This window comes from Aphelocoma coerulescens, chromosome 17 (genome assembly GCF_041296385.1).
Source record: "Aphelocoma coerulescens isolate FSJ_1873_10779 chromosome 17, UR_Acoe_1.0, whole genome shotgun sequence".
Classification (NCBI taxonomy): Eukaryota; Metazoa; Chordata; class Aves; order Passeriformes; family Corvidae; genus Aphelocoma; species Aphelocoma coerulescens.
Window position 1 is genome coordinate 809,263 of NC_091030.1, and position 27,637 is coordinate 836,899.

At 51.2% G+C, this 27,637-nt stretch overlaps 1 protein-coding gene and 1 long non-coding RNA gene across 5 annotated transcripts in view; both read right to left on the bottom strand.

The window, feature by feature from the left end:
• Positions 1-405: 405 nt before the first annotated feature.
• Positions 406-27,637, bottom strand: part of ZNF618 (zinc finger protein 618) — a 133,610-nt gene continuing 106,378 nt past the window's right edge. For all 4 annotated transcript variants that reach the window (XM_069032099.1, XM_069032098.1, XM_069032097.1 and 1 more), the window contains 5 exons: positions 26,759-26,842; positions 25,606-25,662; positions 14,773-14,850; positions 9,444-9,545; positions 406-8,668 (listed from right to left, as the gene is read on the bottom strand). In XM_069032099.1, the coding sequence (XP_068888200.1) occupies positions 7,155-8,668; positions 9,444-9,545; positions 14,773-14,850; positions 25,606-25,662; positions 26,759-26,842 (1,835 nt within the window). In that variant the 3' untranslated portion in view covers positions 406-7,154. The remainder of the gene's footprint in view (positions 8,669-9,443; positions 9,546-14,772; positions 14,851-25,605; positions 25,663-26,758; positions 26,843-27,637) is intronic.
• Positions 19,113-20,276, bottom strand: LOC138119859 (uncharacterized). The gene is made up of 3 exons (XR_011155643.1): positions 19,447-20,276; positions 19,260-19,304; positions 19,113-19,153 (listed from the first exon to the last, which is right to left on the bottom strand). It is a non-coding gene; the product is annotated as an uncharacterized lncRNA (long non-coding RNA).

A 27,637-nucleotide genomic window follows, 5' to 3' on the forward strand; every position in this document is an offset into this window, starting at 1 on the left:
TAAGGTATTTCCAAATAACCGAGCTCTGGCCTGGAGCGCTCGGCCCCTTTGGAAGCTAAGTGGAACTATTCCTCCTCTCTTGTGGAATATTTCCATTCAGACAGCAACAGACTTGTAAAAACAGCAACATTTAAACACCTTGATTTTTTTGTCTTTAATAATCCTTTTAATTTGACGTCAGTCTAAGTTTCAAACAGCACTGAATTTATTTAGCTGAAAAAAAAAACCCAAAACAAAACCAAAACAAAATCCTAAAAAGAAAAAAAAAAACAAAACCAAAAACCTCAGAACTTGAGTTGGCCTCAAGCGTTCGCATATCACAATGAAAATCAGCAACTCAACCCCGTGCAATATTGCTCTCTAGTGAGTCATTTGATCCACACCAACAATACATGAGACTTCAAACAGGTTTTGTTTTGTTTATTAACACAGCAAGTGTGACATTAGATAACCTTTTAAATACAGTACATGGTACAGCGCGGGGCCAGCTGCCCGCACGTTTCCCGTTATGAAGACAAAGCCAGCGGTGGCGGTTTATAAAAATATTGTGTTGCTACAAAAGTATAAATTAATGCTACCGGTATTAAGAAATATTAAACACATAAAACTTATAAGGATTAAGAAAAATATTCATTAATACCTGTAGAAAACTCTGGCCTAAAAAAGATATTTTTTGTATATTTTTTGTATATTTTTTTTGTATTTTTTAAGATGACATGGTCGCACTCGCAGCGCGGGTGCTCTGTGGTATTGCCTAGAACATCTGCATCTACAGAAAGGAAGGAAATGCACACGAGTTACTGAGGGCAGGGAGGGCCAGGAGGGCCAGGAGAACATTAAATCCTTTGCCTGATGAAACAAGAATTCAGCTCCCAGGAGGAGGTTTGGGAAATGGAACGTACGAGCGAGGAACAGCTTCTCTTTTCAGACTGGCTGCCAACAAGGACCTCCTGATGTTTGGTTGTCACCATGACACTGTCTGGCTACGGCGTGGACCACAATCCTCACAGCCTGGGCAGAGCATTCCCCCCACTGACAGCCTGGGCTGTCACCTGTCACCACTGTGCAGCTCATCCACTACCAGCTTGCCTTTAAAGGATTCAAAAAAAGGAGTATTAAAGTACCAGTAAGTTTCAAGGGACCATGGAAAACAGCTCCTAAGACTGTTGCTCCTTCCAGAACACATCTCCCTCCTTGAGTGGGAAGATCCTTCTACACAGCAAGGGGAAAAGTTATTCCCTCTCCCACCCTGCAGCTTTGCTGGAAAAAACAACCCCAGCCTATCCACAGACACTGCGGAGACTCCACAAGAACCCCCGTGAGGTGAGAACAAGGATTCAAGGCCAATGAGGCTGGAAGTGTCTTTTTAAGGAACTTTGGTTGTAAAAAGCAAGGGTTGGACATGTCTGTGCTCATCAGCTCCACCCTACAATATTCCCATCGTTAAGGCTGAGCTGCTCACCCAGGTCCCGCTGTCAGGGATGCTACAGAAAATCCTGCCAGTCATCATTCCTTGTTTCAGGAGCTAAAATTTCCAACCCAGCTGCCTAAGGATGAGGAACCCCTCAGGGTCTATGGATACCATTGTCTATGTGAGCAAAACTCTCCCGTCGAGTTACAAACAAAGGACTCTTAACAGGAAACAAACCTTAACTAAGCAGCCAAACTAAACCCGAAATTAAACAGAAATCCCACAAACATTCAAGAGAGAAAATTAAACTTCAGGGCAACCCACTGTCATTGGTTCACCATTTCTGGCCTAGCGTAAGCAGACTGTCCCCAGGCCTGTCCCACACGGGGCTGAGCTTTGCTCAGGGACGCTTCCCGGAGCCCCGGGGAGGTGACGGAGCCGTGGCACGGGGACAGGCCCCACCCACGGGAACGGGGAGTTCTTATTGCTACAGTGACAGCTTCACATCTGACACGGGGCACGGGGCTCGGCCAGCGGTTCTGGGCATTCCCAAGGGATCCCACGGAGCCGAGATCGCGGTGTAGCACAGCAAAAGCTCAGCAGAAGCAGCAAAACATTGAACACTCTCCCCCACCTCGGCAGGGTAAGGCCTGGCAGGACATTTGCTCCTCGACTGGCGGTTCCCCCTGTGCTGCCTCCCTCTGGAATGGAACCCGGCTAATGGATATACTGAGAGCTGGGAAGGGCTTGGTGCTGGTGAGGTGTGGGAGGATGGGGAGGAAAAGGTTCTGTGAACCCGCCTGGAGGGTTCTGGGCAGGAACCTGGCACTTCCCACCTCTACACCCAGTTCCTGTTCTCTTGGCAAGGCCCAGCCTCGTGTCTCATGGAGTGAGCTCCACTCTGCAGCCTTGTCTTCAACGACAGGGCTCAAAACACATTCCTCTCCTCCCAGAGGAACAGAGTTCTCCCCTCAAAGAGGTTTCCCAGAATCTGCCTTTAGTATCTTTTTTATTTTCCCCCCATTACTCCTCACTACTCCATAGGGAACAACTCGTCCCTTCCTGTGTGAATGCTCACAGGAGCTCCTGCCTCTCCCTCAGCCAGACAGGTGCAGAGATCCAAGCCTTTCCTCAGCACAGAGCAGCACTCCCAGCCTTGCAACACCTTCCTGGCTGCTCGTTTAATGCCTTTTGGTTCATTGGTAACATGCTGCTGCCTAGAAATGCCCAGGACACTGTGGGAGCAGCAGGAGGGTCCAGTCCCCTGTCCTGTGCTCACCATGGCCACAGTGGAACTGGCCCCTCTGAGCAGACTCAGCCACCACCACAAACATTTTTGGTAATTCCTTCCCATGCTAAACTTTCTGGGTTATTGCAGCCAGTTGGAGAAAAACCACCCAACTCACCTGAGCCATCTCACTGAACACTCCAACGCCACCATTTAGAGCTCAAGCCATTTCTAGAAGTGTCTCCCCTCTATTTTCAGTCATTCCCAAGCTTTGAGAGCATCTGCTGCAAATTCATTTGCTAAATTCACATGAGGGCCATGACTCCCTGAGCTGCTGCTGGACATCACCTCTGCCCAGCAAGCACAGATAAACCAGTGCAGGTGGTTTGTGTGGACGCTTAAACCAGTTCAGCTCAAGGTTAAACTGGCTTAACCAGCAATGAATGAACAACTGAGTTAGACAAAACCTGAGCCCACAGTCGGCTTTCACAGAAAGTTTTGCAGATTGCACCAGTTCAAATCCAGCCAAAGCAGTTTCCTTAGCACAGACAGAGAGCTTGGACAGAAAGGGAAGTTCACCTCCACCTCAACTCGACCCAGGTGTGAGACACCAAGTCCATCCTGCAAGCCAAACACAACCACAACCACTGCCTACTGAGAGACACAGGAGACAAATCCTTCCTGACCTGGCTGCTGCACCCACACAGAAACAACCTCCTGAAGAGCTCTGCCTCTATCCCACTCTCTTCAACCACAAGGATATTCAGACAGGCTCTTCCCTCTCAGAGTTCACCTGGTGGTGCTTGTTCCCCACCTGCAGGTCAGAACGCTCCCAAAGCAAACTGTAGAGTCAGAGAAGTCTGCAAAGTCAGCAGCAGGAACAGGTAAATGCCAGGAGGCCACACACCATTTCTGCATCCATTTCACATGGGAGATTAAAGGAAAACAACAAGCAGAAGGCAAATTCCCAACATGACCCACCAGAGGGTGATCCCAGTTCTGAGGACTTCTCCCCCCAGCTGGAAGAGAGCAGAACCTCACAACAGCCCTGGCCAAACTCAGAGCCTCTCCTGTGCAGTCTCCCACCCCAGGACCAGCAGTGCTCCCTACAACAGCCCTGCTGCTCCACAGAGCAGGAGCAGAGTACCTGGGGTTGGAGCAACCTGGCAAACAAGAACTTCCCAATTTCAGACCTTGGTCAAGTATTTTTGCTCCTTAGAATGTGAATTCAAGCCTTGAAGAAGGAAGGAGGAAGAGGAGCAAAAGCTTGGCATTTAAGGTAAATACATGTGCTACGGATGTGCTTCTCTGCTTTTACTGAAGCCTAAGTGACCAGAGAAAGAGAGCAGACCCAGCAGGAACAGCTCCTCTGAGCTGAGCACCTGCAGCCGTGTTCCAGAGTCAGGAAAAGCTGCACCTTCTTCCACTGAGTCTCTGGAGAAGGGGCTGCCCAAGCAGCTCCTCTCCTCACCCCCTTCTGAGAACGCTCCATTTTAGGCCTTTAGGTTTTCTCTTGCTTTTCCAGCTGTTGAGTTTTTAAGTCTTTGGGAGAATCTCATCTACCCGACATCACTGCTTAACATCCATCATTAGTGCAACTACAACCGAAGTTGCCTTGGAGGGGCAGATTTTGGGATGGGGGAGAGGGCCAGTCCATCCCTCTCTTTGGTCAGCACCACAAGAAAACCCCAGGTCTGGTGCCAAACCCACAGTGTGAGAAGGAAAAGGGGAGGTGGGATGGGAGGCAGGGGTGCTGCGCCCTTCCTGCCTGCATGTCCTGACTCTGCACCACAGTCCTGCTCACTGCTGGGCACAAATCCCTGCAGTTTACCCCATTCTCAGTTCCAGGGACTTACAGCTGGGCTAACTCTGCCTTGCCCACTTCCCACCCTCAATGCCTTGCACAGACAAGACGAGCCTGAGTTTGCAAACCCCACAGAAATCATCTACGTGTCCCTTAGCAAAGGAGGGCTGGGGGTTGGAGCTGTCTTTCCAAAGGAATGCAAGGGCTTTGCACGTTGCCCTGAGCATCACAGAGCTCTCAGGTGAGCCACACAAAAAGGTGTGATGTGCCATTAGGAGAAGGAACTGCCAATCCTGATCCCTGCGCCATCAGCTGAGCTGTGCGGTACCCTCTGTGCCCACAGCTAATCCTGCTTTGGGGACATGCACCAGCCAAGTTTTCCTGCTGTTGGGCACACATCTCACTTAGGGTTCATTTTTGTTTGTCACGTGTGTCTCCTGCCCTGCAAACTGCTGTGCTGCCATGGGCCCAGCTGGTGGCTGGGCAAGCAGGATTTGTACAGGAGAAAACAAAACCAGCAAGAAGGAAAGCTGGCCCCACAACCAACCCCTCCAGCAGCCACTGCCAGGGAAATCAGGTGTCCAAGAGCCTCTGCCTTGGCAGCTCCTGTTCATGTGGCAGGCTGTGTGCTTTAGGCAAAAACTGAACATTTGGGGAGACAATGGTTTTGGCCTGGTGGCAGTAACAGTGCTGAGAGGTCAACCCAAACACCAGCCTCAAGGCAATGGAAGGCTGAAGCGGCTGGAAAGGGCAAGACAGCTGGTGCCAAGGTCTGTCCTCATGAGCCTGGCGTGGGGAAGGGTCCAGCGTGCAAACTGTGCCCCTGAGTCCCGTGGCAGTGCAGGTGTCAGGGAGTGCCCGTGAGGTTCAAGGCATCTGCACACAAAGCCTGAGAGATTGGGTTTGCTATCTCTCACGTCTCGGAACTTGCACCTTCTCTTACAGCAGAGCTGGGCAGGTGGGATCCTGGTTTAACATCTGGGCAGCAGCAGCACTTCAGAGAGGGCCCCCAGTCTCTCCCTGCACTTTCAGCCAGCAGCAAACTCCCCTTCAGTGCTGCTGAAGGGCTCCAGCTGCTCCCAGCAGGCCAGTCCCTCCTCCTGACCCTCCCATGCCACTGGGACTGCAGCTCCAGAGCTCCTGGAAGCAGGAGAGACTGCTGAAAAAAATGAGAATTTGCTTCAGTGTTCCTCCGGGAGACAAGTCCCAGGGGTGAAAAATGCACAGTTTGGCACCAGAGGTTGGGAATTGTCCAAGAAGCACCAAACCTGACAGAGCCTGTCCAGCAGCCCAGGAGCTGTGCCTGCAGGAGCTCTGGCCTTGGGGACAGCAGAGTGACTGAGATGGTTTGGGGTTATGGGGATCTCGAATTGCATTTGGGGTGAGCCAGTTACGTGTGAACGTTTCGGGGCCCGTGGCCTTCCTGGCCAGAACAGGTCAGCAACAGAACAAGTAGTGTAATGCACTGTAGGTATCAAAAAGACATTCGTGCCACTAGAGGAAACCATTCCAAACAAAAATGGGAAGATATTCTTTGCACTCAGTCAGGAGCACTTACATTCAGAAGGATCTTTGAGCCCATGCACTTCTCTAAGCTTCCTTCAAACCCCAGTTTGACAAAACTGGTGAGCTTTGTTCCCCTGAAAAATCATACACCTTGGTTTGCCCTTGGCCTTGGGAAGGGTGGTTTGTGTGTCACTGAGACACTTTTTAACAAAAAACTTTAGGTATGAGGGTTCTCTGGCAGACCTGGCGAGCTCACTGGTGGCCCACAGCCACCTGTGCTGTCACCATTTGCTTTTCCTGGTTTCTAGGCTTTGCCACATAAACAACTGCTGTGGTTCCCATAAGAATATTATTTAACTGCAAATAGGCTACTCTAGAACAAGTTTGAGAACACCTGATGTACAAAATTCACAGAAAAGCTAATTAACACCGGGAGTTCAGAAAAGAAGTTCTGCTGTAAAAAAATACAAAGCCAAGAAACGTAACAACTACTGACAGTTTCTGCCATGAACCGTTTCTCTCAGTTTGAAATCAAACTTATAATCACTTGCTGCCATGTCAAACTCGAAACTGGGAGTAGAGACAGAGGAGTAACTTTTGGTTTTTGGATAAAAAAGGATATGTAAAGATTAAAAATAAAATTAAAAATCAAAAACCTTAAAGCCTCCCTTCCTGATTTCTAAAAATACCGGTGTTGATGGAACACAGCTGCCCTGATTCATGCACCGTGCCAAGAAGGCTGCAGCCAAGTGCCCTCAAGGTGTACAGTTATTCAAAGGAGCAAAGTCCAGTGCAGAACTGGTCAATGGAGTCTGATTATCCATGGCAAGATGGCCCAGGGGACAAGAGGAAAGGTGGGGTGGAGGAGAAACAAAAGAAACTTCAAGTCACTTTAGATCTCAGCTGCCTGAAGACTTTAGAACATCAGCCTCCCATTCGTCTGCCCACTTGAAAACATTAGAAAGTCTGTCAAGTCCACACACTATCTATGGAAAGCAGCACGTTCCTGGCAGAGGGCTGTCTCTCTCCCGTGCTCAGCTTTCCTTTCAAACTTAATTTTATATATATTTATATTTTTATATATATATAAAAAAGCACTTGGTTTCCAGGGGCATTCATAATGAGGTCCACAGTGTTTAGAACTTAAATTTCTTTTTCTTTGTTTGGAACAGTGTTTTAAAGTTTTGTTTTAATTAAAGACAGTCTTAAAGCATGTTGGACTTCAAAAACATGAGTTTGTTCATGTCTTCTGGACTGAGTAGCCGCCTCCTTTTGATCAAGAGCGCCTGCTCACACATATTTACACATTCGCTCCTGGCACCCACAGCAGGCACTGCTAAGAGCCAAAAGGCCAGCTTGGCTAGTTTTGTATGCTTTTGGGTAACACATGACCAGTACTGAAACAGGTCAGGGGTGGCCTGGAAGAGAGGTTCTTGCAAATAATCATAGACTTCATTTTTCCCAAACCAATCTTCTTCCTGAGCTGCTGTGGCCTCCCCTGCTGCACGAGGCTTCTTGGTTGAAGGTTCAAATTCTGTTTCTTCTGCCCAGGACTCTTTCACCTCATTGATCAGCTCGCAGACCTTGCCAATGATCTCTTCATGCTGGTAGGGCGGGACGGGCCGCAGCTTCTGCTGAGGGTCCAAGATCATGGCTACCTTGTGTGCCGAGTGAACTTTGAAGTTCTCCTTCAGCGCCTCCAAGAAGAGGTGACAGAGTTTGCTGACCACGCCAGCATCGTTGGCTTTGGAAGTGAACAGTTTCTCCAGTTTGACGTAGGTGGGCAGCACCAGCTGCAGCGTGGGCCGGCTCTCGTTGCTCAGCTCGATCACGGCCTGTTTCACCGGCGCCAGGATGGCTGCCAGGTTGCTGAGCAGGTGTTTGTTCAGGTTTTGGATGAGGTTCATCTTCTTGGCCCTGCTGTAGAACTCGCAGATCTGCTCGTAGCGCTCGTGGACGAGCAGCAGGGAGTCGGTGACCGAGTTCCAGCAGGGCGGCGGGGAGGTCTCTTCCAGGGAGCCAAAGGTCTCCTTCGAGAGGCCCGTGGACCCTGCCAGGTCTTCACAGACATTCAGGAGCTCGATCACCTCATGCATGTTGCGAGCCTGTAGTGTTCTCTTGTTGAGCACGCTCTGCACCACCGAGTTCAAGGCACAGGCCGAGCAGCGCAGGCACATGCCCGCCTTGGAGAACGCCGAGGAGTTGACCTTGCAGTCTGTCACGTACACCGTCCTGATCTCCGACATCACAAACTCCGACAGCACGTTCTGCACCCAGTGGTGGATAAAATCACCATTGTCTCGAAGGTCTACACCCTTAATGCCCAGGACGTAGCTCTTGATGTGGTTGCCTTCCACCTGGTAGGCGGTGAGGATGTAGCAGGAGTCGGGGCCGACGCTCTGCGAGTGGCAAGTGACCCCGATGCCAAGGCAGGCGTTGCTGCCCAGGGCGCAGGTGACTTTCACCTTCACCTGGTTGTACATCCGAGGCAGGTGCTTCAGAGCCAGGGTGTTGAAGTTGCCCAGGATCTCGGTGACGGAGAAGGCACCGTAGCGAGCGCCGCTGTCCACCAGCGTCTGCGCCAGCTTGATGAACTCCTTGCCGCTGACCACGCTGAGCGCCCCGAGGTCGGTGCACATCACCCGCAGCAGCCTCTCGGCGATGTTCTGCCGCTCCTTCTCCGGGATCGCGCTGTTCCCCACGGAGCCGCTGGCCGACGCTGCAGGGAAACACAAGAGGGCACAGAAAGGACCAGATCAGCACCTCTGCAGCAGGAGAGAGCTGGGGGCAAGGCACAAAACAATTCTCAGAGACCCCCAAAGAGGCAGAACAAGCCCAGATGATGGAAGAGACAACCCCAACCTTGGAGTTGTTTCCCCAAGGTTTCCGGACAGAGGAACCTCCGGAGACAGGCCCTGCTCTTGCTCAGAGCAGCAGGGAGCTGATCTGCATCCTGTCCCTGGTGTGGGGATGGTCACAGCTCAGCTCAGGTGGAAAGATGGACATCAAATCACAGAATCATGGGATGGTTTGGGTTGGATGGGACCTTAAAACCCATGCAGTTCCACCCCTGCCATGGGCAGGGACACCTCCCACTGTCCCAGGCTGCTCCAAGCCCCAATGTCCAGCCTGGCCTTGGACACTGCCAGGGATCCAGGGGCAGCCACAACTGCTCTGGGCACCCTGTGCCTATGTCACAGCACGATGCCTGGATTAGTTTTTTAACTCCAGGCCAGGAAGTCTGACCTTGGATCAGAAGTTACCTTCTTTCAGGAATTACCAAATGCATCCTCCTCACAAACCTTTCCAACCACCCCAGGGTTCTTTGTTGCACTCCTGTAGTGGGAAGGGGTGCTCTGCTCTGCCAGGCAGGACACGAATTAAGGATGAAATCAAACACAGTTTGGTGAGGACAGGGGCCTTGTGCAGTGCCCATCACTGCTGCACCCTGAGGCACCTGTTGCACAGGGACAGACTGAGGAGCTGCTACGTACTGTTGTTGGCGTTATTTCTTTGGAGCTGTGGTTTCCACTTCTCTTCAACCACGGGGAGAGGTGACCTGGGCTGGCTGGAGGCAATGTTGTTCTCATTGTCAGCTGTGAGGCAAGAGACAGGGAGGGGTTAAAAGCACAAAATAATGCTTAAAGCACAAAGGGAAACTGCTCAGCATTTACGTAGGGCTCCTTTAACTAAGGGGACGATTACCTACCACACTCTGTGGCTTTCAGTGAGCTGGCACAGCACCCTCAGGCACCCTGAAACTGTCTTTGGACTCACAACCTGTCACTTCCCAAAATGTGCCTGAAATGTGCCACGTGTCTTTCTGTGCACCAGGACGTGGATGCCACCAGCGCACCCTGAAGAATGTCTCCTGAGGAGCTGCAGCTGCACACCCGCAGGAATGGAAGCTCAGCCTGACTTGGGCCATTCCTTTGCTTCCAAAATGAGGTGGAAAGGACACTAGTCCTTCTGTTCCCTCACTGCCTCTTCCTGCTCTGCAGGTGGCTGCCCTGTTCTCTCCGGGAAGCACTTTGGTTTTCAAGCTGTGCTCAGCTCCTCTGGATCTAAGGGTCTCATTGCAATCTTCAGATCTGGTTTCTTCTCCGGGAAGAACGGGGGCCCAGCTCCTCTGGGGCTCTCACTGCTGCCTCAGACTGCAAACACAAAGCCAAAGTCTCTGGAGTGTGACCAAAGACCACCCTACCCTGAGGCTGCAGACACCAAGTGCCCCCAAAGTCTTTGTGTTCGTGCTCCCATTTCTGTGTGTGGACCTGGGCCGACCACTTTGGCTGCCAGTCTGATGGGATCTTGTAAGGAAATGCAGGCAAGGTCAGTAAATTCTGTATTGTATCCGTGTTCTTTCTTCTCCTGTGCCCCAAGAACCTCTCCCCACCCTCCAGAGAAAATTTTCTAGTTCTTAGGATGCTTCAGTCTGAAATGGTGCTGTGAAACAGGCTGTGAAGGAACATTACAGTGCACAATGAAATGGGATGGAAGAGGAAGCAGAAAGATGGAGAGACTGATGACCAGGCTGAGCAGAAGGATGGAAATCAAAGAAAACAGAACAGGTCATTTGCTCATCACAGTTGGACACATCTCACCTAATTCTGGATCTCTGTCAGACACACCTCTCTTTGAGGTGGCCCATTAGGGCTCCACACTTGGGGGTGCCACCCATCCACTCAGGCAGAACTGGATCCTCTTGTGGAGTAAGAATCACCATGCTCTGAACTCACCTGGAGTCACTGACTCTCCACTGATTTTATGGGGAGTGGAGGCTACCCAGCTCAGGGGACAGCCCCTGCAGCCTGGGGGCACCAGCACAGAGTGCAGTGACCCTGCCCTGTGCTGTGAGCACAGGAACATGAGTTGGAGCAGTGCCTTGAGGCACCCACAGCTCTGCCAGGCTGCTCTGGGGGGCCAGGACATACACGAGAGGGCAGAGCTGCTCTCCATGTGTGCCAGTGCCCTGGCAGAGCAGTGAGACCAGCAGGGGTGTGATGGAGCTCCAGTGCTCTCCTCCTTACAAGGCCTCTCCAGTGTGAGCAGCTCTGCCCTTCCCTGCCCATCGACAGGCACAGGCTGCTCAGTTATCTGTGGGCACTGCACTGGCACAGGCTCGGCCAACACCTCAGAGCAACCTGGGACATGAGAGACCCAGGGCAGCCTTTGGGCCTGCCTGGGGCCTGTGTGTGCCCAGGGAGCTCCCTGGCCATGCTGGGTGCCCGGGGAGCACTGCCCTGCTCAGGCTGCAGCCACAGGTTGGGCTTTGCAGAGCTGTGAAGAGCATGAGGTGCCCCAGAGAGCACCAGTGACCAGGTGTGACACATCACCTGTCCCCCAGCACCTGCCAGACTAATTGCTCTTGAGCCAATGTCACCAGTGTCCTCAACTCCAAATACCTTGGGTGGGCAAAGGAAAATGTTGGATGTTGCCTGCTAACTTTGCTCACAGTTCAGTCCTTCCTTGTCTTGGTGAGGGATGGGTAGGGGAGAAACCCTCTGTATTTCCTCACCGTAACTCTTTTATCTATTTCCTGATAATAGGGGATTTATTATATACAAATACCTGCTGGCATTCAGTGTGGCATTAATGAGATTTGTACATTTCAGCCTCATCTTCCTTATCAGGCAGTCTGTGAACTACACAGATCATGGTTCTTTAATTTTTCTTCATGCCTCCAATCCTTTAATCCAGGTTCAGCCTAGTCCTCCTTTTGTTTTTTTAGGCCTAGATTGTAGGAAGGGCATTATATAGCAGCACTTGACCTGAACAAAATACTCTAAAGAGAGTCAAAGCTGTATATTGTTCAGTGTAATTACAGAACAAATTCCTCTGCCTGGTGTTCTGCTGTTCTATTTCTGCCTTTCAGCACCCAATTTACATTCTAATTGCTTCTTCTCACTGTGTAGCTGCTTTATGAAGCTATAATCTCTCTTATTACCTTCCAGCCTCCGGGCTCAGCCCTCTGAATGACTCAAGAGCCAGTATGTCCCTGATTTTGCTCCTGGAGGCCAGCAGCACGTTCCCTGGCTTCTGTCCCTTGTGAGATGGGTCCAGGGGAGGCAGCAGAGCCACTGGAAGAGATCAGCCCTTTGCATTCGACAGGACAAACCAAACTGGGCTCCTGAACACATGAACTGAGGGAGCATTTTACCCATACTTGGCTCTCTGCATCCCCACAGTGAAACATTCCCTGAGCCAGGGATAAAGCACTGCCATGCCTTGTCCCCAGTCTGTGCCTCCTGTGCCACCAGTTCTGCTGACACTGCCGAGTCCCTGCACTCCCAGAGATGCTGAGGCAATGCTGTTGCTTGGATATGGAAAGCCCAGAATCACAGACTTGTTTAGGTTGGAAAAGACCTCCAAGATCATCCAGTCCAACCATCAGCCCAGCCCAGCACCACATTTGCCACTGACCCATGTCCCCAGGTGCCACATCCACATGCTCTTTGAGCACTTCCAGGGATGGTGACTCCACCCCTGCCCTGGGCTCGGGGTGCTTGAGAACCCTTCTAATCTAAAGCTCCCCTGGCACAACTTAAAGCTGTTTCCCTCCTGTCCTCGTCAGTTGTTCCTTGCAAGAAGAGACCGACCCTCACCTCACCTCCTGTCAGACTGCAGGAACAAAGTGCTGCCAGGGCAACTGCAGGCCCTGTGTGCCTTCCCTGCTGTCTGCTGACACAGAACACCCAGAGCTCGACACCCACCAATGCTGGCTGCAGTTCTCCTGCCTCTCCTTTGGCTTTGCCCTCATCCCATAGCAGCAAACGCCACCCGCTCGCTCCGGCTGCACACGTGGAGGAAGGGGAGAGGGGTGAGCACAGGGCTGCCAAGCACCACACCCAGAGATGCCAAGGGAGGGGACAGTGGCTTTCACAGGGCACAGCCTTGGTGGCACCTGCAGAAAGCAGCTGAAGAAGACAGGGACACACTCACTGTCACTGCACCAGTGAGACTTCAGGAGGAGGCAGCCAGGCAGAGGAAGGGACTTGCAAACACAGCAGGGAGCAATGAGAAAACAGAGTTTACCAAGAGTAATCCAGAGCTGGGCAGAGGGGAATTACCCACAGAGCTCTGCTGACGTGACAGGAGCCAGACTGCAGACACTGCTCCCTCCAGCCCTGTTCTGTGGCCAGAGTAACCCAGGTGAAAGATCACAGGACCACAGACTGGTTTGGGTTGGAAGGGACCTTAAAGCCCATCCAGTGCCAGCCCTGCCATGGGCAGGGACACCTCCCACTGTCCCAGGCTGCTCCAAGCCCCAATGTCCAGCCTGGCCTTGGGCACTGCCAGGGATCCAGGGGCAGCCCCAGCTGCTCTGGGTACCCTGTGCCAGGGCCTGCCCACCCTCACAGGGAGCCCTCAGCACCACCCCCGTGGGTCACTTGTAAAGAAGAGAGAAGGAAGAAGCTGCAGGCAGCACTTGCTTAAAACTTGCAACAGCTCAACCCTGCCAGTGAGCTGCCCTTGTCCCCTTGGACACCTCAGCCCCTGTACTCAGTGTCACCCAGAGCTGCAACTCAAAATGCTGCATTTCAGCACCAGAGCCCAGAGCAAGAACAGGATGCTCAGGACACAGCATGGAGGCAGCAGGAACTGCCACAGACAACCAGAAAGGACAGACCCAAGGCCAGGGAGTGAGGGCAGCCCTGCCAGAGCAGAGCTCCACTGATCCTCGGGGTAACACAGTCCCATTACTCCACAGGAATGCCCCGTGCTCTAACAGAAACACAAACTCACAACTTCTGCTCACAAAGCGCTGCAAAAGCCTCTTTGTAACATTACAGAGATGATAAATAAAGTAGCTGCTGAACAACACACAGAGCCTGCACTAAGATTTGCCAACAGGAACTGAAATGGAATAGAGGAACCTCATGGATGAAGAACTCAGGTGACACTATTAAAATTAGAACTAAAACTAAAATAGAGAGCAAGATAAGAACTTTGATTAACATTATTGTTACAGAATGGAATATATGCTTTTCCTCAAGCCTCTTGTCCTCCTGTGCCACTCTCCTCAGGGCCTGCACTGCACCTGCATCTCAACAGAGCAGCCGTCTGTTGGAGAACACAGGTCTGTCAAAGGGGATTTAATTGTTCTTAAAACTGTGTTAGTTCACTTGAATTTTTATTCAAGAGGAGAAAAAAAAAGAAAAAAAATCTGCCAATATAAAATTAATTCTGTTTCTGCATTTTTGAATATGTTGAATGCTGTCTTTGAAACAGCTTTGGCTTTGAAATTTTAAAACTGTCTCTTACGTATCAAGACAGGAAACAAAACCAATGACTTAGAAACAAAGCACTGGAATGACTCCTAAGAATTCTCATTTGTAGGTAGCTGAGAGGGAACTGCTGAAATGGCAAATTCTTCTTCCGAGAACACATTTCAGTCCTCTGCAGAACTCCAGGAGACACAAGCACAGGACAGGACTCGTGTGGGCAAAGGCTCTGCTGCCCTGCGAATGTTTTTGGTTTGTTTGCTTCCATGAGAGCCACCCCTTTGGCACAAGGTGGGATTTAACCTGCTGTAGGAGTTTATGCAATGAGGATTCTCTGGACAAAGCCAATGAGGAGTGTGATGGGCTCTGAGCTAGCATGGCACATTCCCTCTCTCCCTATGGAAAGGAGCGATATTCACAACACAGCCTGAGCCTATGTGCTCCAGCCTTTGAGGGGTGACTTTGTTTGTTGCAGGTGAAATGACTGGGGCTGTGGGAATGGGGAGCACTGAGGACCCTATGGACACACATCGGGGTCAGCACCAGGCAGCAGCACAGAATTTAATTCTCTGCTTGCAGCGAGTCGAAGTGCCCAGCTTACCTGCGTGGGACTGCATGTGCTCCAGGAGATTGTTATAAAACTGGAACTGGATTCCACAAGCTCCACAGGTGTAAGGCTCTGTTTGGGAGAAATCAGTTCAGAAGAATTACACAGAGTCTGCAGGGAAGCAGCACAGGTGCATACCTCAGTGTGTACAGCCGTGGGGCCGTGCCCCTGGCACAGCAGCTCCGCAGGGAGCGGGATAAGGCCGGGCACGGCTCTGCCTCCTGGGCTGGGCTGGGCTGAGCTGGGCTGGGCTGGGATGAGCTGGGCTGGGCTGGGCAGCCTCCTCCTGCTGCACTCCATGGCCGGGGGCACAGGCAGAGCACAAGGGGAAGCACCTGCTGCCGTGTGTGGGCATCTCAGGGATCTGCACAAGGATTTCTTCGGGAGGCTGCCCACTGGGCGGGGCCTGCTCTGTGCAGCCTGCCTTGAGCACATCCCTGCTATTTTAGAGCCTGTGAGCAAAGCCTGGTGAATTTATTTTACATCCAGTTCTGTCAAATTCCAGTCTCTGCTGCCTTTCCTGAGTGAGACAAGGAGCACTGGCTTGTGACAAGTGCTGTAGTCAGAAGCTGGGGGTGGAGCAGTGCCATGGGGGAACTCAGCTGAGGCTTTGTGGCTGTCACCAAGCGCAGTGAGACCAGGGACTGGTGAGTGTCACGGGGCTGGGTGGCAGCAGGATGCCAGGGAAGCAGAGGTGGAGGGCAGGAAGCACAGGAACCAGGGCTGTGCCTGAAGGCTGAGAGCAGAGCAGGAGAGCCATGTGCCAGAGCAATGTGGATGAGCTGGAGTGAGGAAAGAGCTGGGTGCAGAGCCCCCTCGTGAGCTGCAAGATACATTTAGCCCTTTTCTATGTTGAAAGTGCATTTTTTCCACTGAATTAACCTAACAGCAAATGTTTGCAGTTGCCTGTTTAAACAGTATCAGTAGAGTGCAGTGGCTGACAGATGTGATCTTGAACTATGGTGCTGGAATATGGCAAATATTGCAGTTTGCCTCTGGCCCTGCAGCCACACCAGCACTGCCCCCTCTCATGCTGGGGCAGCAGAACGGACAAACACATTTGGCACATTAACAATTTCGGATACAAATGCCTGGCACACACACGGAGCAAGGTCTGTTGCTACAATATTTCAGAAGCCTAGATCTAAGTTCAAAGCAAAAAACATATTCTGTATTAATAAATAAGCAGAAGCACCAGCACACAGGATGGAAGAACCAAAACCCAGGGAAGCACAAGCCTGCCTATACCCTGTGAGAAATCTATGTCAGGTAGCAAACCCCAGAATCCACCTCAAGACTATGGGAATCCATGAGGAAAAACATAAAAGAGAGCATGAACAGTCTGTATAAGCTGTACTTTCATGCTGTGAGGTTAAACCTTTCCCACAGAGCCTACAGCCTCTGAAATGATGGAGCCAGCTCTGCCCAGAGTTGTGCTCAATGCTTTCACTCACTGTTTGCTTGTGATGCTGTTCCTGGGCTTTGCTGTGGCACGGAAGGTTGGGAACACAGTACCTAAGTAACTGTGCTTGTGAAAAAGAGACAAGACTTGGGCAGTTGAGTGGCACACAGGGATTTCAGGCCTTGGGAATTAACAGGGACTGGCTGTCTCTGCTGAAACCATCAGCAGTGAAGTACGTGTGGTAAAATGCCACAAGAGGTACAATGCAATCTAATTGTTTAGGCTCATTTTTAGTTGTCAGAGAGGAGAAGGCTCCCTGTGGGTGCAAACCATCCCTCTTGGGTTTGTACATCAATGTGTTACAGACACACCTCTGCTCATGGAGCCCAGACTGCTCAGATGGAAACGTCTCAAGCCGAGGGGCCTGACTGCCCCTCCCAGCGTCAAAATTAACGTGTGATTCATCTATTGAAAGCAGTCACACTTCCAAGAGCCTGCTGCCTGCTGCTGACAGGCCCCTGGCAGGTCAGAGGAGCTGTGTGAGCCCCTCTCTCTGCCCCTCTGCTCTGCTGGAGCCCCTGCCCCTCCACCAGAGGGGAGGACAGACCCTGCTGTACTCCCAGTGCTGCAGCAAGGCTGCACGTGTCACCCTGCTGTCCCCTGGACCACGGCAGCTCTCGTGTGCCATTTGAACCTCATCTCAACTCTGAAAGCTGCCCCTTCTGTTCTGCTCCAGAAATGTCCAACTTTGGAAACAAAATCACCACCTACTTCCAAAAGCTGATTTCACGTTCTGAAAATGCCAAAGCATTTTCTAAATAATTCTGAGACAAAGACACACGGAAGTCTAAGTTCATCACAAATGAAAATGAGTTCACATTAAAACTAAGCATAAAATTTAAATTCACCCAACAATTCCAAAGTCTTTTCCAGGACCAAGGGAAGGGATGCTTGGGAGGATGTGCAGAATCCCCGTGGGAATGAGTGAGCTCACTTTTCTTCCCAGAGCTCTCTCAACCCTCACACTGCTGAGCTTTCAGCTCCTGAGCCCCTCATGCTCTACAGTGCAGAGCTGGGAACAGTCAGGCTGGCTGGAAGGAGGGTGGGATGTGCCAGAGCTAGAAGAGGAAGAGGGATCTGCAAGGTGGAGAGGAGAAAGAGGCAATCTGTATCCCAAACCAGGGAAAAGTCACTGCTGGAAAAGAACTGCTCACCTGAGCTGGTAAATCCTCCTCCCTTTGATTTCTCCTGCAACTTAACCTGGAAAAGTTGTCAAAAGTGCTCTGCACACCCATGTGAGCCACACCTGTGCCCCATTCTCCTTCCTGGAAGCACAGCCCTCCTGCCACTGCAGGACCTCTGCTCGTCCTTCCCATGGGGAATTTCAGCTCTTCCTTACTCAGGCTTAGGTTTATGCATCCATTCTGTTGCCTTCAGGTGGGCTGAGCTCAGCAAAGGGCCCCCAGGTCCCCCCTTGAGTGCTTCCCCCAGCAAACCTGTCCTTCTGCTCCCAGCTGGTGATGGTACCAGGGCAGCTGGGGCCCCTCTGTGCTGCCCACACAAGCCCCCTGTGCTCGTGGAGGTGTCTTCTGAGAGCAGGTTTCAACCAGCAGCTGTTGAAACCTCTTCAGTGTCCCAAGCCACACAGAACTAATGCTCACATCTGGTTGCACAATTTAAAACAGCTTTCCCCAAGGCTATAATTAGACACTTTTATTAGTGCTTTACCCAGTGAGCAAGGCCCCAGAGCAAGGCAGCAGCTGTGTGAGCCAAGGCAGAGGAAAACCAGTGCCTGTGCTTAGGTTAAATAAATCACTCTAATTCCCATGTTAACTCTCATTGCCACATCTAAGCCAGGGAAAATAGCAGAGCCTGGTCTGAAGCCAGGAGTGAACAGGAGTTGAGAGCTTTAACAGAAAGTTCCAACAGCAAGAGCCCTGAGGTGCTTGTGCAGAGTGACAGACACCCAGCAGGGTGTCACCGTGGCTAGCAGGGACAGCCCCCCCGGCTGCTCTTTCCTCAGCAGAAAAGCCCCACATTTCAACACTTCTGTCCACATCTTGGTGGAAAACAAATGCACAACAACTGTGAGGAAAACTCCTCAGCATTTCCACCCAACGTTTCCACTGGCATTAGCTTCACTAACAGCGTAACTGCACCTTCCCTTTGACACAAACCCTTGAAACAAGGCAGGAGAACCAGCAGCAGGCTCCTACAAAAACACCAGCACACCCCAAAATCAGTGGAAGTTTCTTGAAAACAGAACTTCTGTCACTTCCAGTCAGCTCAGACAGTAAGAGACAACAAGGTGCTCTGGAGCATGTTTGGAAAAGGGAGTCCCAAATTCACCACCCCTGTCAAAAGGCTTGGCATTAACTGGATTTCTCTTCCCACATGAACTTGTGTTCTCAATAAAGCCCTTGCTTCCCTCTCAGCTTTGTAAGAGGAGGAAGAACACCTGTCCTCCCTCCCTGTGGCCCTGCTCAGGGTGCAGCATTCAGGGCTGGCCTGCATCAGCAGGCTGGCACAGACTGAAAATCCCCCTCAAATCCCAATGCAAGCTGAGCAGAAACCAAACACCCTGGAAGGCAAAGGAAGAAGCTCCACCTGCTGAAAGCATCAAAGCCAAAGGGCAGAACCTCCAGCACCCATCCCAGACCTGCTCTCCCTCCCCTCCTGCTTGCTGCCTGTTTCTCACCCGTGCTCCCAGGCCACAGGGACCCGGCTCTGTGCAGGTGTTTACTGAGCTGAGCCACGGTGACAAGTTTTTCTGTGTGTAAATATAACTTAAATATGGGTTCATTTTCAAATCTTGGTTTCAGAACACATTCACAACAAACTCCCTGAAGACCAAACATGAAGCAATTTGGCAGCCCCAGACTGCATGGAAACACCCTGGAGGATTTCTGTTGCGTTTAAATCTGACACCAGAGCCGCAGAAGTGAGGCATTTTATCCTTTGACACCTGGGCTCCTAATAAAAAAACCATTTATTGATGAAAATTGCTCAGAGGGCAGGGCAGCAGGGCTGCAGGAGGGCAGTCCCTGCCTTTTGCACCACAGACATCCATCACACTTACTTTGTAAAAGCGGGAAAGGATTTGAAATCAGGGGACTTGCGGTTTCTGCAAAAAAGAAAGAGATTTAAATATTGAGACTGGCAGAGACCTCGCTGCATTCTACACAGCTCTGCCTATCTGCTCCCTGCTCCTTATCCCTACTCCACACTTCCAGAGTTATCCAGGGCAGGATGGGAGCTCCATTTACCACAAAATCCAACATGTCCAGCTGTGAATTTTCTCTCCCTTGCTCATTTTCTCATGGCCAGGGTTCTGCATCTTTCCCATCCAATTTAAAACGTCCAGAGACTTTAACACACACCCAGTGCTACAGCAATGGAAAAAAGGGGAGAGGCCAGCAAAGAAAAGCCACGGAGGCAAGAAACCCTTTACAAAGGCTCTCTTTGGTGCTGCAGATGCAAATTCCCAGTTCCACCATGCAGCTTCTTTAAACTGAAGCTGGGAAGGAAAACCAGGGTGTTTCAGCCTCCCTGGATGCCAAAGGAGAGAGTTCCTAAGCAGCACAGTTACTGCAGGCTGAGAATGCACATTTCCTATGCAGCACACCTTGCCTTGCCTCTCTGTAAGGTGTGCCTGAAAACTGGATGCTGGCTGCCCCTTGGGCACCCAGGAGCTGTCTGCACCCAGCCCCCAGTGCCCCGGGGCAGAACCAGCAATCCCCAGCACCTCAGACCACGTGTGGTTTCCTACAGCTCCCAGGTGAGGTCCTTTAGGGTCAGACCCCTGCAGAGGGGCAGAAATCATTAGTGTTAAATATTCAGTCATGGACTCAGAGCATTTCCAGAAGGGCCCCAGGTCCAAGGCTGTGAGCTGGCACATCCGTGGCTGAGGCTCTCAGGGCTCTCTGACAGACCCTGCCTGGTTTCCTTGGAAGGAAAACTGCCCTCGTGAACTGCATGGGTCAAGCACAGTGAGCCTTCCTGCTGGACATCCCAACGTGCTGAGGACCTGAGCTGCTGAACAGGGCTCCAGGTGGCAGGGCCAGCCAGTAAGGAATGGAGATGAAGGCATGGATGATGCTTGGCAAAGACATGACCGGACAGTGCTGAGGAGAGGGGATGCATGGGAGGCACCAGCTGGATACGGAATGCTGCTGATCTCTTAACATGCTGTGATCACCCAGCAGTGCTCCGGGTGCTCCTGCAGCTGCTGAGCTCCGTACCTGGGGCAAGATCTTCACTAAAACAAGTCCCTCACCTGGCCCTGCTGAGCAGCTGAACGGGGCAGGCTCCTCCAGGCACCATTCTGTGTGTCCTTGGCCCCTGCTCTGGGAAGTGCCCTGCCAAAGCTCACTCAGTGGGTGCCCACGGCACCGTCTGTGGCTCCAAGCACTCCAGGGCTCTTGCAGCAGCCCAGCTGCATGGGAACTTTTGAGGGGCAAACCCCAACTTGATTGTCCCCCCAGAAGAGAACCTGATGTGGAGCAGGCACAGAGCCCAGCAGTGGCACAGAGCACTTCAAACAGCCCAAGGAATTCTCAGCACCACCTCTGGCTGCTCTCCAGCCAGAAGTGCTGACACAGTGTCCTCGTTATGCTTGGCTTCCTACTCACATGGAAGCCACTGTCAGTCTGAAACAGCAGTTCAGGTACTCAGTACAACACTAGTTTATGTGAAGGAAGACTCTTAGGATTTTTCTGGTCTTCATATTTATAATGGGACAGTTTTTCCTCCATGCACTGTCACGTCCCTGCTACAGCACAGTCACTTCCACTAAAGCCACCTATCCAGGCAACAATGATAGAAATGCCACAGTTTGAATGATAAATGCTAAATCACCTTGCACTGGGAATTTGTAATCTTTCCCCCCACAGATTCTCCAGGCAAAATGAGAGTTCAGGTTTTTCTGCCCACATTCTGTTCTCTCAGGGACCCTTCTGGCCATGCCCTGCCCAGCCCCAGTGCAGTGTCTGTGCCTGCAGCCTGCAGTCCCCAGTCCTATCCCTGGCTGTGTGTCCCAGTTCTGCCGAGTGCTCCTTGCCTCAGTGCTTTCATATGGATTGCCTCAATTCTTCCCCAGTGTCCCAGCGCTCTGGAGCAATTGGCAGGACATCACCCACAGGGACTGGCTGCTGAGTGGTTGTTTTAACTCAGATATATTTCTTCCTGTCTGCAAGTTGCCTGTTCAACATGAGAAGTCTGGAACAGCTTAAATGAATGTGGCACCAGAAATAAACAGTTCATTCCTAGAAACCTCAATTGCACACAAATGCCCAGTGGACACAGTGACTTATTTATGTAACCAAGCAAAGTGACACTTTCTTAACTGAGCCTCTCCCTGTGTGACTCTCACTCTCCTGGTGAGAACTGCCCTCAGCTGCTGACCCTCCTTCTGAGCACAGAACTTCAGGCAGCTTGGAAAATGCAGCTCTGTCTATTTGTGCAATTGTGTTGCCCCACCATCAGCACTCCCTGTGCTGTGCACGAAGTGGGAGCTCACAGAACAACTCCCCCTTCCCCTTTTCCTCACTCCTCAAACTTGGCCATCGGCTCTCCCAGCTCCACGGAGACTTGTAGCAGTCACAAACCAACCACAGATGAGAATTGCCAGATGAATGTTAATGGGAGCTGTGTTTGTGCTGACAGAGCCTGCCAGGCAGCTGGGTGCACCTCAGGAGGCAGAGGCAGGGGGGCTGGCTGTGCTAATGTCACGCTGCAGTCACTAATCAAGAATTATTATGCCCCAAACATTAAAGCTGCACTCACCCACCAAAAATGCTATCCTCAAAGTCCTGTCTTTCCAGCAGAAATCCCCCAGATGGGTTACAGAATGACTGGACTACAGGGGATGAGCAGAAGGGGATGTACGGCCACACCAGGGAAGAACGCTTGCGATTTCTGAAAATCCACCTATCCATGTTTAAAATCTAGTCCTGTGTCCTTTAAATCCTGACAAGTGGAGATTCTCAGCCTTTTCCAAGAATTTTTACTCTAAATCAAATGTAGGAAATCAATTTTTTTTGGTCTCCATCTCATCTCAGCTTGGCACAAACTGATTCAAAAAAAGAAGACATTTCCATTGACCCTCTCCCCAGTCTGGAATAAACAGTGCTGGAAAGCAAAGCTTCCCTATGTAAACAGGAATGAAAAGCGTTGACATTTTAAAACTGTAAATGCTAAAATTTGTTGCACTGGAAGTTCTGACAGTAATAGTTCCCTAAAGCAGCAGATGAAATTGAGATGTATTTATACAGCTTAAATCAACCTCAAAAGTTCAAAATATTTCCCAATTCCCTACATAATTTAAACTGTTCTCTTTCACACTCATAACATTGAGCAAGTTCAGACTTCAACAAACACTGGCAATTCCAATTAGATTTCCCCTTTGATGGCTGTATTTGAAGGTGTCGAAACCAAAGAGCTTTTTTTTCTCCTTTTTTGCTTTTAGTTTTCTTCCTGGATTCTCACAATTTCCTTAATCCCTTTCAGCCTTCATTTCACAGAGGAGTCATCCATAGTGCCCAGAACGGCTCGAGCTGCATTAGGCTGTAAACACTTGAGTTAGAGAAGGTTTACTGTCCCTGAGGAAGGTCATTGTCCCTGTCTGGAGTCAGAGGAAGGGAGACCCCGGGGAGATCCCAAAGCCTGGGAGCCCTGTGGTTACCAAGGGCACCAGCACAGGGCCCAGCCCCCGCCAGAGGCTCCTCTCCTGCTCCAGCCATGCATGGAGGAAGAGGAAAGCAGCAACCTCCACTGTGGAACACAACACTCAGCTCAGCCCCTTTCTGGGGATTTCCCTGCCCATGCTCAGGCTGATCATCACTGCCTCTTACATTGCACAAGCCAGCCTTGAAATACCGTTTGGCCTCTTGAGAATTTAGGCCAGAAAACCCCAGCATGTGTTGAGACTTGGCAGAACGACCCCCACCAGGGAGAGTTCCCTTGGAAGCAGCTTTATGGCACCCTCAGGAATAACAGGTTCTGCTGTTCATCCCAGTGAGCCAGTTCCATGCTTCAGGATCAGGCCATGGCATTGCCTGCTGGACCTGCCTTAGCTGAGCAGAAGCTCCATGTGACTTGGGACCTCTGCTGCCTGTGCTCCTGAGGGCAGCACAAGAGAGCAACTGGGACATTTTAGCAGGATGCTATTTTTAAAGCACTGTGAAACTTCCAGGTTTCATCAAAAAGCAAATTCAAGTGGCTGTGGAGACCCTTTCCATGCATACAAAGGACACTCTCCAATCATAACACAGAAGACAGCTCGAGTCCTTCACCCACTCCCTGTCTCCATCCCACTCAGCTGAGAGGAGACACGCCTGGGACTCCAATCAGCCCCAAAGCAGTGCTTGCCCTGCAGCACAGAGCTGCTGTTTTATGGGCAAGTGACACAGATAAGGATGCCAGGTACCTGCATTCACTGTCACAGGGACTGGGGTTGTGCACAGGGAAGAGACATCTGAAATCCAACATTTCCCATTCTAGGTCCATTCTTATTCCCACGCAGGACTCCCTCCAGCACTGCACCCAGGGGATTTCAGGTGGCTTTGGTTGCTGACCTCCCTGCTCTGCCCGTGCAGCCCCTCACTCCAGACACCCAGGGGTCTGTGCCACTGCAATCAGGACACTGACACAGGGAAAAAGGAGAATGTCCCCAGCTGGGTGGCCTAAAAAACTCCTGCTGCTCTCTCTGGCATCTCTGTATCTGAGCCTGTGACACAAAACTCACATCCACAGAGAGCAAGAGCCATCCAGTATTTAACAAGGCCAAGCCCCACAGCTCTTGGCTGCTCAGCTGGGACCTACATTTACCTCCCAAAGCTGGTGACTGTTCCTTACAGCAGCAGTTTGGTGACAAGCAAACAGCAGATGGGAGTGGGAGGACGGAAGTGTCCGTCCTTCTGTCATTCCCCACCACATTATCACCACCTGCTTCCCTGCCTGGGAGAGATCTGCTGGCTGGAACACAAGAGAGGATAAGCCAACAGTGCCAGAATCACCCAAGAGTTCCCATCCCACACGTGACACTGAGCCACATGGTGTTTGACCCACCCACTGAGACACAGCCATGGGAAGAAGGAACATGGGGAGGCAAGGACGTGCCAGCTCTTCCAAAAGGCAGCTACAGAGAGCTCTGCTGGACACCTGAGCACACAGAGCTCTCCACGGCCTCTCTGACCACCAGTGACACTCACAGTGACTGGTGATCCTCACCCAGGCTGCTGTCAATGAGGTCATTGGGACTCCTGAGAACTGGAAGGAATAAAAGGAGAAATGGCTTGGTGCAAGGGCTGGAAAACAGCACTGAATGGGACACGTAGGAAGCAGCACAAAAATGGAGCCAAAGGGGGAAAACAGGGCTGGGGAAGAAAAGAGGATGCAGGATAGATAAAGGAAGGAAAAAGGGAAGAAGTTTATACATCCCCATGCACCAGCGTGGATTTAAGGAGCATTTCAGCTGCTTAATGCAGAAAAGAACAGCTTCCAACCAGAGCCCAACTCCCCTCAAACCAGTCCTGGGCAGCTCACTTGAGTTCCTCAGGTTTCCTGGCTCACACAAAGGTTTAGGTGAGTACCTTGGAACTCCCCTGCAGCCTGCCAGGCCCTTGACTGAGCCACTAAAATAAACTGACACAACATGTGGTGCAGACAGAAACACTCCTTACAGGGAAATGAGATGAGCAAATCACATGAAACTTGCTACTCAGCTTGTGAGGATTTCTGGCTTTGTTCTGGTTTTTGCTGTGAGCTTTCACTCGTGGTTTAAATGTTACAGTCCAGATAGAAACAGGTTGAGGAGGATGAGTGTGATGTGAGCTGGTACAAGGAGATGGCAGGGAGAGTCTGGGAGATGTGTCACAGCAACTGTGGGTCAGTATTTAATAGTTCAGAGAGAACCGAAGTCTTGTACTGTTCAGTACAGCCACTCTTTGTGTTTCCTGTCAGTGCTTCCTGGACCCCCTCCCATGCTACAGGTTCATCTCCCCTCCTGCAAAACTTGACAAGAGCAGCCAGCAGGTTTTACAATGCAGCTTTCTTGGCTTCAGGAAGGAGCTGTCTGACAGGAAGGAAGACATTTCTGCCCTTCCTTTGTTGGCTGTACAGGGTTTGACAGGAATAAAAAAGGTACAATCTCAGGCTGCTGCTTTCCAAGGGCTCCAGAGGAGTCAGGGCCCCAAGTGGTGTATTGGCATTTACAGATGTGCACTTCGAGGCTTTGAAACCCTTCATGACACTGACAGTACCCAGAGAAGACAAGACACGAGCTGCTGAGAGGCAAGAGCCACGTCCAGGGCTGCAAGCCAGGCTGGGCTGACTGACCAGGGCCTGGGCATCCCCAGGGACTCCTGACTGCCCAGCAGGAACAGGACTAAGGAGTACAAGGGCCTGAAACACGGAGACAAGCTCACCTGATGGGTTCTGCTTACACCTCTTTTCTTTAGGCTTTTCTGTCCCCGAATGACCAGCTGCAATTGTGGTGAATGATGGATTAGTACAGGGTTGTTCCCCAAAACACAATATGCAGTATTTTAGCAACAAACAATATTTTCCCCCATTCCCCATCACCCACTTTGCTACCACACGTGGGTTTTCCACATCACTGCTTTTCAACAGGGTTCCAAAAGCCCCTTACTTGCTTCTGAGGCAGATAAAACCCCCAACAGACACTGTGTAACCTGCTCCAGGGGGATATCCCACCCCTTACCTGTCCATTCCAGCCAGAGGCACTGCCAACACCATATACTCTGCTTCTCTTGGATGGGGAATGGAGGGAGGCCAGGCCTTTCTGCTGGCACGTTATTTATCTCTGCAGCAAGATGCCAAAAATACTTTTCATCTGGTCTGTCACTTTTGCTCCAATTAGGGAGCATAAGGAATGGTAGTGGCCCACTGGAAGGCTGGGCAATACAGAGGCAGGATAAAAACCTTGCACAGAAAACTCTAAGGTGGTGGACCTGAACAACATTGTCCAGGCCAGTGGTTATGTTCAGTTACACTTGGACCTAACACTGCAAGGAAACTGCACAAGTGGAGGGGATTTTCACTCCTTCTAGCACATGTATTTTGGTCTCACATTCACACACTTGGTCCCACTGTGACCTCCAGGCAGTCAGTCCACAAACAGCTGGACATTGGCTACAGTGACATTTAAATAAACTGTCACATTCAGCATCACTGTGACCTGCAAACTGCTGCTCTATCCACAGTCCTCAAACTTCTGCTGGTTGCAAATATCTTTGCTCCACCAGGACTGCACGGAGACACAGACACAGCACAAGACCTGCTGGATCTCCATCCATCATTTCTCCACATCTTGGCTCCCCTCTGAAAAATCTATGCTCAAGTACCTGGTCCTTGGCAGCAGGATTCCCACATCACCTGTCTGACAGGGCTGGAGTGCCAGGAACCTGGGCAGGAGGGAGAATAAGGCACTACCCCAGGAGGGCTGCCTGCCTGTGAGCTTAAACAAGGTATCCCATAATACATCAGCATTCCCTGAGCACAGCTGAATCCTGCTTGGAGAGGAACATGGAAGCAGCAGGAAGAGGTGGTCACACTTACCACTGGAGTTCTGGGAATTGCTGTTTGTTTCTTCAAAGTTGTTCTGCGCTTTGCCCTCCACTCTTCTGCTGAAAGCACTTTCTGCTGGGTGGAGAACAAAGCAGGGATGGTGACTGGTCAACACTGGATGCAGAACCAGGCAGACAGGAGGCAAGACCTGCTCCTGTGCCACATAATCACAGACCCTGAATACAGCAGAAAGGTCAAATACCTCATTTTGGAGGCAAATGGGCCAGATTCAGTGAAGGGATAAGAGGTGGGTATTTTTCTCGAATGCCTTCTGGCTGAAGTGGCCTGGATTGGCTCTTAGGGAGCCCATGAACACCAGTCCTGACTGAACCAGAAAGGTCATGGCTTCCACCCCTGCAAAAAAACCCAACCCTTATCTTACTCTTCCTTAAGGCAAAAAGCAGCCCTTAAAGCCTGTGAGCACAGGTGACCAGTCTGAGACTGAGCAGGGGCCTCATCACCACACCAAGGCGTCACCTACAGAAGCACTGTAGGTGCCAGCTTTCCTTGTGCTTCCCAGTCACCTGCATTCCCTTCCTAAACACCCTCCTGCAAATGTTGAAGCAGAGGCCTGAAGGGCTGTCTCGGGGCCTGCCCACCATGTCTGGAAAAGCTGTGGAAGATCCTGTGGCTCTGTGCTTCCCCACAGTGCCCCTGTTCCCAGAGGCCTCCCCAGGGCCAGGCAGGCAAGTCCTGCTCCTGGCACTGGGCAGCTTCCCAGTAACTGTACTGGGATGCCTCCTCCAGTGGGCACAGGTGGCTCCCGACCCTGGCAGTGGCCACAGTGTCCTGAGCCATCACTGCCCAGCACAGCTCAGGGGCCTCCCACCCTGCTCAAGCTGGTGTCCCTCAGCACAAGCTCAACACTGC